Genomic DNA, 12,832 nt, shown 5'->3' on the forward strand with positions numbered 1-12,832 from the left:
TCTGTCGTATATAGGTCCAGTTAGCCCCGTCAAAAACAGTCTTTTAGTTAATTCTCTTCTGGGTTTCGTGGGTTTTTTGGAGGAGTTGGCGGTAGGTCGAGTCGGGGGATTCCCTTCGTAAATTTCATCCAATGCCTGTCTTTGTCCCTCGAGCAGTGAAGCTGATTTGACTTTTTTATCGTCTATATCATAAGTTAAACGAGCTCGCGTTTCTAATGGTTGTCTTTGGTTTAACTGCTAAAGTTGCGATTTCTTGGTTTAGCTGCTCAATTTCATCAGCGATGATTCTGATTTCTTCCGCTAACTCGCCTCTTTTATTTGCTTGGATCAATCTGTTTTTTGCTGTTTGTACTAATTCTGAATTGGGAGATACGTCCGTTCTTTCCTCTGAGGGTATTGCGGGCTGTCGTTCGCCAAGTACCCCTGCGGGCCCACCGTCCAAGTTTGTATCCCACTCAATTTCAGTAGCGTTTGTTACGTTAAAATATCCAGCTTCAAAATTAATATTCTTTACTCGGTGAACCTTGTCGCCTTTGGTGTTGTTGATCTCGTCTCTCAATTTAAACGTCTGCACTCTTAAAAAAATTGGTCAATAATTTACCAATATTTCACCCAACGTTGGTCAAAATACCAACTGCAAACATTATTGGGCTAAGTTTACCAACCCAAGATGAGTAATGGTTATTACACATTAAATGAGGAAAACAATTTTACCAATGGTTGGTAATTTGTTTTCTACCTAAAATTGGTTAATTTTATTTATGTTTTTGTTGGTAAAATTTATTTATGTAATAATTGGTCAAACCCGTTTTACCTAATATTTGGTCAAATTTCATGTACCCAAATATTGGTCAAATTTTTGCTTCCCATTTATTGGTCGCTATCACGTTGTCCAATAATTGGTCAATTTCGTTTACCCAATTAGTTGTCAAAATGTTTTGCTCTGTTATTGTTGAAATTGAACGTACCCAATTAATGATCAATTGTATTTGCCCAACTGCAGGGGAAATCTTTAAAATTACTTTCTTATTGGTAGAAGCATTGTAATTGCAATTGATTGCATAAAAGCTGTTCAATTTCCAACAATGCATGGTTGTTTCATCACATCACCATTTTCTGGCAAATTGTCTGATACAAAGAAAAACAGAATGCATGGAGACTAAATCTTACACATTACTGTAACAAGCATTTATTGTTAAACAATAAAAAACAATTTATTGTAAACAAGGTCTTAACTTGAACTTTTACAATAAAACATTACATAACGTCTTTAACTTGAGTTTTAGCAAATCACAACCCAATATAAGTCCTTTACTACATGGCACAAAAATGATGTTGCCCCTGGTTTTTGCCCATCTTAGTGGAAAGAAATATGAAGTCTTCAATATAAATATCAAAGTTAATGGTCATGGGCTTAATTCCCGCTACGGCTGATTTGATTTGCTCTTATTTCTTGAGAAATGGTCCGTTGATATTTTGTGCACGCAAGAAATAACCAATCAAAAAGTGTCAGAAGACACATCAGATGAGATTCATTTATGTAAACATGTACATGTACTTGGTTATAAACTACTGCTATGTATCTGGCTTTAACACTTGGCTTCTCTGCAGGACCCATTAATAATTGTTTTGACAGTCAGGAATAATAACACAAATTGTGAAACAGGTTTGATGCTATAAATGAAGAAACAATTAAATTACTGTGATTATGAGAAGAGATTAGTAAATTTTGAACAATAAAACTTGTTTTTCAAATCACGACTAAACAAGGCTTTTTTTGTTGTCTTTGTTCAAAGAACAAAAATATACAGAAAATTTGTAGCTTAAACACACAGTTCCCTCAATAAACTTTAACATAATTACATATTTTTTTACTATTGGAAATATTGGTACAGGCAAATTGTGAAATGAGGATATAGTGTAATCATTGAGAAAAAGTATCAATTTTGGTATGTGTAGCTCATAAAATCAACAACAAATCATTTTAATTACGACAACAGATCAATATTCTTTTGAAAAAACACATTGTCAAAATCACTACTACAGGGTTTCTTCTGTCGTCCAAGCAGAGAAGAGAATAACTTGCTGTCAAGATAACAAACTGCCAAAAATTAAATGTTGCTTGTGGTCCTTTTATGTGTCTGCACGAAAAACCACTGATGACCACAAAAATAAAGGTAAATAAGAAACTAATGGCATTGAACTAGTGATATAAAAGCTGTAATGCAGTATCAAAAACACTGGAGGACGTTTCATAAACTGTAGTTTTGAAAAAACCCTGGACTTGCGAAACCCAGAGAAGAGCTCTTTTTAAGCCTGTGTTGACAGTTGTCGCCTCAGAAATGCCCTCATGTCTCTTACAATGGGGCGAGCTAGACCAGGCAACTCATAGACCACACACTGCAGGAAATCCCAAACATTTTGCACCTGTGGCTGATAGGTAACATTGAAGACATAGTGAGATTTGAAGGCCAGGTCCACTGTCTTGAGGAGTGATGGCATCTCGATGGCCTTACGTTCAATGATTAAGAACGACTGGGTTGGAAGTGCTTGAATAAATGTTTGATTCCACCATCAACAATGGCTAAGCACTTAAAGCATGTGTAGTTCATAGCTGATGCAGAGGGTTTTGTGCCAATATGTCAACAGTTCAAACTTACTTCTCTTCTCCAGCCATTAAGGAACTTCATGCGAACACCTATCTGAGGAATTAGTTCTGTAACTGTCTGCTCATCCAAAAGGGGTAGCACTTCCAGATCAATTTTGTGTTCTGCATTCAAAGGAATAAAATTCAACAGAAATTAAAGGGCATAAAACAAATACCAACAACTGAAAGGTAGTGGATAACTGTCCATGATAACACTAAAAGATGATTGTAAAGAACCCCAACAAAAACCCTGAAAAATTGAAGACCCATGAAGAACATCTTGTTAAATAAAAGACTTGGATTCACCTCGTTTTTGTGCTTACTTCTTTATTAATAATTGTGGCAAAGGCTATATACGACGTACATTGCATGCAGGTACATGTACATGAATATGTACATGCTACTGCTATAAGCCTTTACAAGGTTCATTTCTGTTTCTTATTGATGTAAATTTACCTTTTTTTATTTTGTTAAAAAATAGACATACTTACACTAGTGGTGGCATTCATTATGTCTTATGTATAAGATTTAACAAAATTATACAGGTCACCATTATTAAACATCTTTTCTCTTGAAACTTTCAAATGATATGTTTTGCAGTGCAATGCACCTGGCTAAGGCAATACCACTCATTCTCCTTTTCTTTCCAATTTTTGGAATTAAACCATCCCAGCACTCAAATTTGCCTATCTTGCTTATAAACACTATCTTAATAGTGGTATTTTTTAACCATTTACAGGCTAACAAATTCGAACAATTTTTGAAGGATGTACATGTATCTTGCTTCTATTACATTTATTCCCAGCCAACTCGGTCCCAAACCAGCTTGGTTCCCAGTCCACATGGACCCAAATTACGTAGGTCCCATGCTTTTTTCAGTCCCAATGCAACTTCCCCTATCAACATGGTCAAATCGGTCCCAGGTCAACTTGGTCCCAAGTCAACTTCCCATCAACAAATCATAGACTGGCCTATCATGGGAAAAGCGAAGCCAATTACGCACGATATACAACTTTGAGTGAGCAGCTAGTCCCCTGTAAACCATGCCTATGTCATGACTGTTAGGGGCCTACTTTCCGGCATACTTTTTCGCATGGGGGTAATTGGATTATTCCCATGGCTTATCTTCTAAATAAAAACACGTTCACGGGGACTGAGTTGACTCGAGACCAAAGCTGTGGCCGTGGAAGGTTTATATACACGTACACACATGAAGGCCTACGCACACGTACACGTATATAGTCCACACATACATGACCCAAGCATTCTCAGTGGGACACATTCAAACTCAAGTTTAGTGTGTTGTGTCCCACGCATTGTGTGTTAATTTGAAAACTTGCAGCTTACCTTCAAACAACCCAAGCAGCTGCTCAACTCCCCACTTCCTCAGAAAACCATGTATGCTTGAATAATCAGGGATAGGACTGCCCCCTTCTGCCAAATCTTCAAGCAACTCCATCTCTTGTCACCAGTCGCTGTTGACTCGACGTATACAATGTACATGCGCGTGAAAATACGTATGACTGCGGCGGCGCGGCGTCGTGTGCACATCGCATGCCGCGCTCCGAGTCCAATTACACACGTGCTTTTTTCCTATCTTCTGGGAAAACGCAAAACTACGCGCTGCTTGTTGATTGAAATAATGCCAACTATTTTGAAAACACTCGCATTGTTACTAATTTATTTGGTAATGTCAACAAATCTTTTGTAATTTACAAACTTCTTTGATAAATAATGCCCATTTGATGATGATTTTCGCCCATTTTGTTGAGAGATGAAACGTTCACACATCTTGGCTAAATAGGCCTATGTCAAAGTTCGTCTGTGCTTCATTTTCAAGTGTGTGCTCAAGCAATCATTATTTCACGTACCTAGCAATCAGTTTTATTGCTGGAACATGATATCAGAGAAGCCAGCGTGTATAGGCCGAAGTTGTTTCGAGGATAATAATTTCTATTAGTCTCACTCTAGAAATTCGCGTGGACGGTTACAGTCAAAACCGATTTAGTTTCAACAACATGATTTGACTCAAGGCACCAACCAGTAAAGAAACGATTGAGCGTAGAAACAGTCGGCAAACCCAAAATATTGTGCACTCACACAAATTCTAATGACATTACCTAATCTTAGAGCAAAATTTGTCCAACGTAGTGACTACACGTTGGAATCCCATGCGATAAGGTATTTCTTACCAATCATTTAGGTCAACGCTGACAACCCAACATCTGGAACAAATGTCAGGAAAAATTGACCAACGTTTGCTAGAAACCTATACCAATTATTAGTATGTGCTGTAAACCCCAACATTTTTTACCCAACGTTTTTACAGTGTGCTCGCTCTCGGTTAAGTAAAACGTGTGGGTTTCCATTTTATTATATACGTTTTGAAAAATCTTGTTTGGCGAGGTTTAATTTATCGAGGGCGTTTTCCCAGTGCTTATCCGATACTTGAAATAGATCTTTCACTTGAGATTCGGTTTCCCCGGTTGTCTCTTGATAACATACCGCGATTAAAGCCTTCAACGGTTTACCTCTAGAGATCTTACCGTTTAAAACTTGGTTTAACTTATATTCTTTTTCACCGGCTTCGCCGTTTTTAAAACAAATGTTGTACTTCTGCAACGTTTTTCTCGGTTTTGGTGGCGGCGGTTTCCTCCAAACGTGATGCTTGTAGTATCGATCCCCCATGTCGGCGGGGGTGTATGAATTTAACGAATCAAACCCGAAAGTTAGACCGCAGTGTTTACAAGTTTCATCTATTTCGAGTATTTGGTAGTTACAAGCGGGTATCAGTTTACTTTGTTTTTGAGATCCCGCTATGTGTACTTCCTTTAGATTCAGCAAGTGACAAAGCTCCGCATCAGTCATCTTTTATTAATAGTTCATTTATTTATTGTAAAAAAATTAACCTGGGATTTCTACTTTAATTAAATGTTCGACATCGGCGTCGTATTCAATAATTAATCCAATTTTTTATAAATCTGCGTCGAGTTTAGTCGATGAATCGGGCAGTGGCTCGTTCTCTTGCGCGTGCCTCAGCTTTTTATGCTTGCCGTCTACGAGTACCACGTGATCCGTGCTTTTCAACTCGACACAATTTACGCAGCAGGTGCAATAGGTACAACCAAAACATTCGATACAATGGGCACACTCGTAACAGTCCTCACAACTGTCCAAGGCATTTGAATTTCTGCAGTCGTATGAATTAAAACAAGCCACGCAATTTATACATCTTGTTAAAAACTTGTTTTCACTTTCTGACTCAAAAGGTATTCACAAATGAGAAATAAATATTTGCATGGACGCTAATATGCCCGTCGCCTTTATTGGCTTGGGGCATCATCAGCGCACATTGTCAACAGACTGACCAAGCAGATACTTGTTCATTATTATACCTTATTTAAGACCTTCTTTGAATTCAAATAGGTGAAGTAGGCCTACATAATGCAGCTGACCACTTGCACCACTCTCGTTAAAAGTAATATGCAAAACTTACATCTTAAACAGGGACTTGAATTCCAATAAACCGTCGTAAGGTATCTCACGCAAGGAATTTTCTCCCAGTTCGCTGTTAAGAGAAGCAGGGAATTTAATATAAAGCAGAAATCACTCGAGAATCTGCAGCTTCCAACATTTTCATGGGACTCTCATTCCACTGAATTTATTCAGTGCCAAGTCCGAGAACACAACTGTTATTTGTCAAAAAAACCTCTTTGAATTATGGTGCCTTAAAACAGCGGTAGAAATTTCTGACTCAACTGACCTGATTTTAGACTTGTCTTTCTAAGCATTAGATCAGTATAAATCCCCTTCTCATGTTGTCAATAAAATGCTCAGTTACTGTCTTTAATCAAAATGTACCTGTTCTTACTACATTGGTAAGGGAGATATTTTCGTTACGTTATTCGTTGTACTTTTCAAATTATTATTTGTTGCTTTGATTGCTGCTTGAGATATTTTTGACATTTGCCTTTTCACTGAGTGCCAGCCACAGTTTGCCGATGGTACGCACCGTCGCTTGAAAGAGAGACTGAGGTATATTAACTGTAATACTTACAGTGACACAGTGTCGTTGGGAATGCCTGTGGGTAGTTCTCTGAGGCCTCTACCAGTACAATTGACTGCGTGCAGATGCTCGATACACTCGCACACATCACAGGCGTCCCCCGTTGAGTTCATCCCAACCACCGAGGTTGCGAAGGCGAGAAGTAGTACCAGACAGGCCATGATCGACGCACCCAGAATATATCCTTCGTAATGCTACTAACTGAAAAGCGGGGCAGCTTTTATACGGCGTGCAGGTGGTATCATTTGATCACAACTTTCTTCCGGGTTTTCCTGTGCGCGTTTTTCGTCGAAGGGTATGCCCCTTGTGTCTACCGTTTTTCCCCCGACAGCACCTTTTTTTCTACAAGTGCCTGGATATCTGTTGTATCATTGTGATGTTTACATGTTGAGTTCACCGAGAGCAGTAGTACATTATTGTGCGCTGCATGTCTGACAATGGGTGAGGCTGCTTTTGTAATCTGTGCTTACCTGGTGTGTTATTGCGGTGGCAATGAACTTTCCCACAAGTGTTTCTGCATGGGACTGGAAGGGTATTCCCCTTACGTCAAAACTATAGTTTTACATTTCAAGTGAGCTGTCAATATACAGTAATGGTATTATTGCTGCAACGCAGTTGTAATGCATTACACACCAAATCATCTATTTTTGCTTCATGAGCACCTGTGTGTGGCCTGTATTTCATCCTCAAAGCGTACGTTACGGGTGACCAGAACTTTTTTGCTGGTATGCTAGATTTCTCTGCATGGCTATTCTGTTCCTTAAGTTTTGTTGTTAGGAGGTTCTAGAAACCTAGAGTAAAAACAACTTATAGACAATAGGAGTAGTAGGGAAGGGACAGTTCTGGACCAAACGCCCCTTTTTACCCCGTTTTTGCTCAAAACCCTTGGGTAATACATCGACCCAAAAAACCGGGGATTCCCACTCACCTTTTGACCCCGGCGCCGCTCGCTCGCTCGCTGTAAACAACTCGTGACTAGCGCCGGGGATTTCCACTTCACTGACGTTGAACTTTTGACCCCGGCTGTAAACAACTCGTGACTTGGCAATCACTCGCAAACAAGTCTCGACTTGCCCGATCTGAACTCGTGACTGGCTTATACAAAATTGGATTAATTATTAAATATGACGCTGACGTTGAACATTTAATTAAAGTAGAAATCCCGCCCGAATAAAAATGAGAAAAATTTTAGAAACCTAATTATAAATAGAACATGTCAACTCAAATATATATCGTCTCAAATGACCACGAACGTCTAAATGCCGGCAACAAAAACCCAAAAATTACCTATGGCCCCTTTGACTCTGAAAATTTAGTCATTTTAAGACCTACAAAGTGTTCTTCTAAGATCGCTTATCACCACGAGGGGCAAAACAAACGACTGTTGATTAGGCTCGAAGACCCTTGTTACGGAGTCAACCCAGTTTATAAATATGGTACTAAGGAACCTACTGGCCAAGATCAAATTTGTTATCAGATATCTCCCGAGACCGAGTCGTTGCTATTACGTGTAAATAATGAAGTTTATAATTATTTTGAAAAATTAACAGATAAGATGCTGGAAGATCTCCCCGCGAGTACGCGTAACTCTTTTAAGGTGTCTCAAAAACTAGACGACATACCCGATAGGATCAATTACTTAGTTAAACCGGCTTATACCGATAAAAGTAGGATGTACGTTAAGATCGACTATGATGCCTCCTTGGTGGATAAATCGTTTAAAGAAATCGACCGCGCTCTTTTTGCGAACAAAAAATGCCAGGCGGATTCCCACTCACCTTTTGACCCCGGCTGTAAACAACTCGTGACTAGCGCCGGGGATTCCCACTCACCTTTTGACCACACGCCCTTTTCACCCCCTTTAACCCATCGCACTCACCCGCTCGCTACGCTCGCTCACCTTTTGACCCCGGCTGTAAACAACTCGTGACTAGCGCCGGGGATTTCCACTTCACTGACCTTGAACTTTTGACCCCGGCTGTAAACAACTCGTGACCGGCACTCACTCGCAAACAAGTCTCGACTTGCCCAATCTGAACTCGTGACTGGCACTCACTCACAAACAAAAAGGGATTTCCCCTTGCTTTTCCGGTCTGAACTCGTGACCTCTACTTAAAGCATGGCTCTGTTCAAAGCAAAACACGCTATATTTACAACCGCTTTAAATAAATGACCTATATATAAAAAACATGTCAAGTCGATAGAAAAATTGGAAAAAAATTTACAAACCTATATATAAATAGAGACATGAGCAACCTTCTACACAGACCAATACTAAAATATTTTACTCGATTTAAGAAGGTGTTTTTAGAAGATTTTGTCAAACAGTATAACATTCTGCTACCGACACCTAAAAATAAACACCATACACGATTTGAACTAATAAACGCTATCAAAGAGGATCAAAAACAATTTAGATATCTCCCGCGTCAGTCATATCGGCAGCTGTTGAAAACGGTACAAAAATATAATATTCCTTTTGCAAAGAAAGACAGATACGTCAAACAGGACTTTATTGAAGCGATTAAAGCTTACACTCAGCCAGAGGAAATTGCGGAAGTCGACATTAGAAACGTCAGGCGCTTTCAGGGTAGTTTTCGCAATTGGGAATTGATACCCCATTTCTTTGAATACGATTTGATACACTTTTTTGATTTTTACAAAACTGTCATCGAGAAAAAAAGCTTTGGAAGAACTGAAAGAAATTGGTTCGTACAAATTGCAAACGGCTCTAAAAGTTCAGTTTAGATTGGAAAAACCTGAAAAAACTGAATTTGGCGTATTCCCCCTTCCGAGGGACAACGATGCAGTAGCAAATAAAGCCGACGTTAAAAATGTACTCGCTGAACAACGCGAAGCGCGAATAAAAGAGGTGGAGGCTCATACTCAAAAAGGCTCGGGTTGGATCTTTGACAAAGTTGTCGCTTTTTACATCAACGTGGTTAAATATAATCCAGTTGGTTCTTCTTATATTCCGTTGCCTAAGGAATTGGGAGACAAAAAAGCAATCATAAATGTCCAAAATAAAGATCAAGAATGTATCCGATGGGCGTTGCGGGCAGCTTTAAAGTTATATTCAGACGACGTCAAAAGTCAGCTAGAAACAAATCCAAAATATAAAATACATGACGAGCGACCTTCGACTTACCGGTCAGAATCAGATGGTTTAAATTTTACAAACATAAGCTTTCCAACACCGATTTTACAAATCCCTCGTATCGAATCGCAAAATAGCTTAGCGATCAATGTGTTTGGTTACACCAAAAAAGACGGTCTTTACATTCTTTACAAAAGCAAGCGTCCAGAAGAACCGATCAATTTACTTTACTTTAACAAAGGTGACGAAAACACTACTGTAGGGCCCCTCCGAAAGCTGAGAGAAAGTTTTAGGAAATCCCCCCCCAAAAAAAAAACTCTTTCCCCGTATGTTTGCCTCATGCACTTTCCCTGTGCTCTTGTGGCTAGCACATGCTCACTTTTAGCCTGTACAGTTGGTCAGCTGGGCAGTGACCCAGTTGCCATGGTCACTTCCTTCTGATTGGCTAAGGCACCCAGCAGGAAATGGAACTTCACCCTCTTTGTTCACCTTGGCGGTCTCAAGCATTCCTTGATGAGCAGCCAGTGATTAAAGACGTTGTCCAGTTTTGCAACAATTACTGATGTTTGCATAACTTTGCTCATTTTCAGGTATGTTCATTTCCTTTCACTATACATGTATCTCATATTTTAGACTTAGTTGTATTTACGTAATTGTAGGATTGATACTGTTTTGTCTTTCTTGAACCCAGTGATTTCAGTTAAAATTTGGCTTAAAAGAAAGCAAAGCAACTAGAGAAATGTTTAACTTTGATTTGTGTTTTCTGAAACTTCCCAAATGATAGTTTCACGGGAAACAGGAAAAACAAGGATTTGGGTTCCAGTTTTGGAAAGTTTGAGGAAGTTTATTTAAGTTTCCAGTAGGAGATGCCAGATTTTTGATTGAGTTTATATAACCTTAGAAAAGTTACAGGTTTTGGAGTGCCACTTGCCAGATTATTACGTGATAAGAGCGATTTCTCATACTTAGAGGTATTTCTTTACGTGCATAGAGGATGTGGACGAATGTGTAATTTAGTACTTTTCCACTTGTTCATAACTTTTGAAAGTGTTGAATTGAGTGTCCGCTCTCGCCACTTTCTGGAGAAACTCAGTAGAGTTGGACCATGCATTTTATATTGCAAGTATATGTACAGTGTATGTGGCTATCGTACATTGGACAGGAAATGGCCCAAGCAGAGATTAGTCACGCATTCCTGGAACCAAGCCCTAGCTCATTAGTATTCGGGCGAGGGTGGGGAAGACAGGATGTGCCCATGTGGTCCACTGGGCAGTGACCACAGGCACTGATTGAGATAAGAGGTCGTTTATCTTCGACCATGTGCTTATATGGCAGCAGCTGCAAGTGCCAAACCGTGTGAAAACTAGTAGGGCCAAGAACACACATTTTTCTTGTGCATATTTAATAGGATTGACTTCACTCTTATTTTGGTTCACTTACTTGCGCAACTCAGCCCGGTGAAAAGACACAGTATACATGTAGTTTAAGGATCTAAATGAGTATTTGACAATTGTGCTCTTGCCATACTTCTATGCATGTGCGAAAATTTTGTGTATTATGTTTCTTTCGTCCATTAGTTAGACTTTCATTTCTTTGGGATTGAATGTACTATTTAGACCTTCTGAATGGTTATAAGTTTGAGCGATAATTTGTTAGTGCGAAAGAAGGTGTTGATTACATGATGAAGATTCCTTGATGAGCAGCCAGTGATTAAAGACGTTGTCCAGTTTTGCAACAATTACTGATGTTTGCATAACTTTGCTCATTTTCAGATTACCTTTCCACCAACCCCTCGGGGCTGGCTTACAACTACTGTTGGATTAAAAATTTTTCTAGGTTGACGGGTGACATCAATAAACACGACGGCCAAAAACACTGGTGTTTCAATTGCATGTCGCATTTCCAAACGGAAGAAAAGTTGACCAGGCACAAAGAAGATTGCCAAGGCTTAAACGTTCCTACATGTAAAGTTGAAATGCCGGTCAAAGGTGAGAATATACTCAAGTTCAAAAATTACAAAAATAAACAAGACGCGCCTTTTGTCATTTACGCCGATTTTGAGTCTGTTTTAGAAAAATTACCGCCACCAGACACAAACACTCTCAAAACACAGATTCACAAGCCTTGCGGATACTCATACGCGGTCGTCAGATGCGATGGAGTTTGTACTAGCCAAAAGACTTACAGAGGTCAAGACGCGGCTGTTGATTTTGTAGGGTCACTGTCACAACATGGGTCCGTCTTTCCCATGGAGGACTGCAGCGGTAAAGGTTGAGAGACGTGTGGACTTAGTAAGGAAAAACTCAGGAGGGCGAAAATTGTGTTCAGAAAATAAACTCTTAATTTAATTAAGTACCAAATCTATCTTATCCCAAACAGGCCAATTATTCCGTAAATTTATTATCCCAAAAGTAAGATCAACAAGAGAATAAATAAATAAATATATATATATATATATATACAACTGCTGTCTAAAGGGGCCAAGATATTGTAATTCTACGGTACCGGTACCAGGTTTCAGGGATTAGCCCACCACTGCATAGGAATATGCTCAGCAGCAGACAAGCGTCCGAGTTCAACAGGGACTTGGCGGTTGTTCCACGGCCACTACTGTAGGGAAGATATGGCCTGGCTCTGCAGCAGATTCCCCGGTAAGTAGTCTCTCTGGTCTCCCCAGCTACCGTCGGCCTGACACGCCTGAGGTAGGTACACGGCTGGTAGGTACTCGTAGGCAGCGGGCCCCAACTCACCAGTCCACACAGGACTCAGCTTTGTGTACAACTGTACACGGCGGACTCTCCCTACTCAGGAGTAGACTCGTCGTCCACCTCACACCAAATCCACTCAGGATTATTTTAAGCTTTAAATGGTGGTCCACTAAGGACAAACAACCCAGCCTCATGTAGTACCCACGGGGGGAAGCCCTTTAGAAAAAGATCAAATATTGTGGATACTGACAGTATTCTAAAAAATTCTAGCTTTTAGTTAACACTTGAATAATCTCAAAATTCACCGTCAAGTT

General features: G+C 39.7%; 1 protein-coding gene across 1 annotated transcript; it reads right to left on the bottom strand.

Annotated features, from left to right (window-relative positions):
• Nucleotides 1-1,166: 1,166 nt before the first annotated feature.
• LOC147795230 (uncharacterized) lies at nucleotides 1,167-4,960 on the bottom strand. The gene is made up of 3 exons (XM_087132188.1): nucleotides 3,995-4,960; nucleotides 2,661-2,770; nucleotides 1,167-2,433 (listed from the first exon to the last, which is right to left on the bottom strand). Exons 1-3 carry the CDS (start codon nucleotides 4,104-4,106, stop codon nucleotides 2,311-2,313), a joined length of 345 nt encoding a protein of 114 aa, XP_086988314.1. The 5' UTR covers nucleotides 4,107-4,960; the 3' UTR covers nucleotides 1,167-2,310.
• Nucleotides 4,961-12,832: the final 7,872 nt, after the last annotated feature.

This window comes from Acanthaster planci, unplaced genomic scaffold, assembly GCF_054643075.1.
Source record: "Acanthaster planci isolate LZ-2023a unplaced genomic scaffold, COTS_SCS Contig117, whole genome shotgun sequence".
In the NCBI taxonomy this organism is placed as follows: domain Eukaryota; kingdom Metazoa; phylum Echinodermata; class Asteroidea; order Valvatida; family Acanthasteridae; genus Acanthaster; species Acanthaster planci.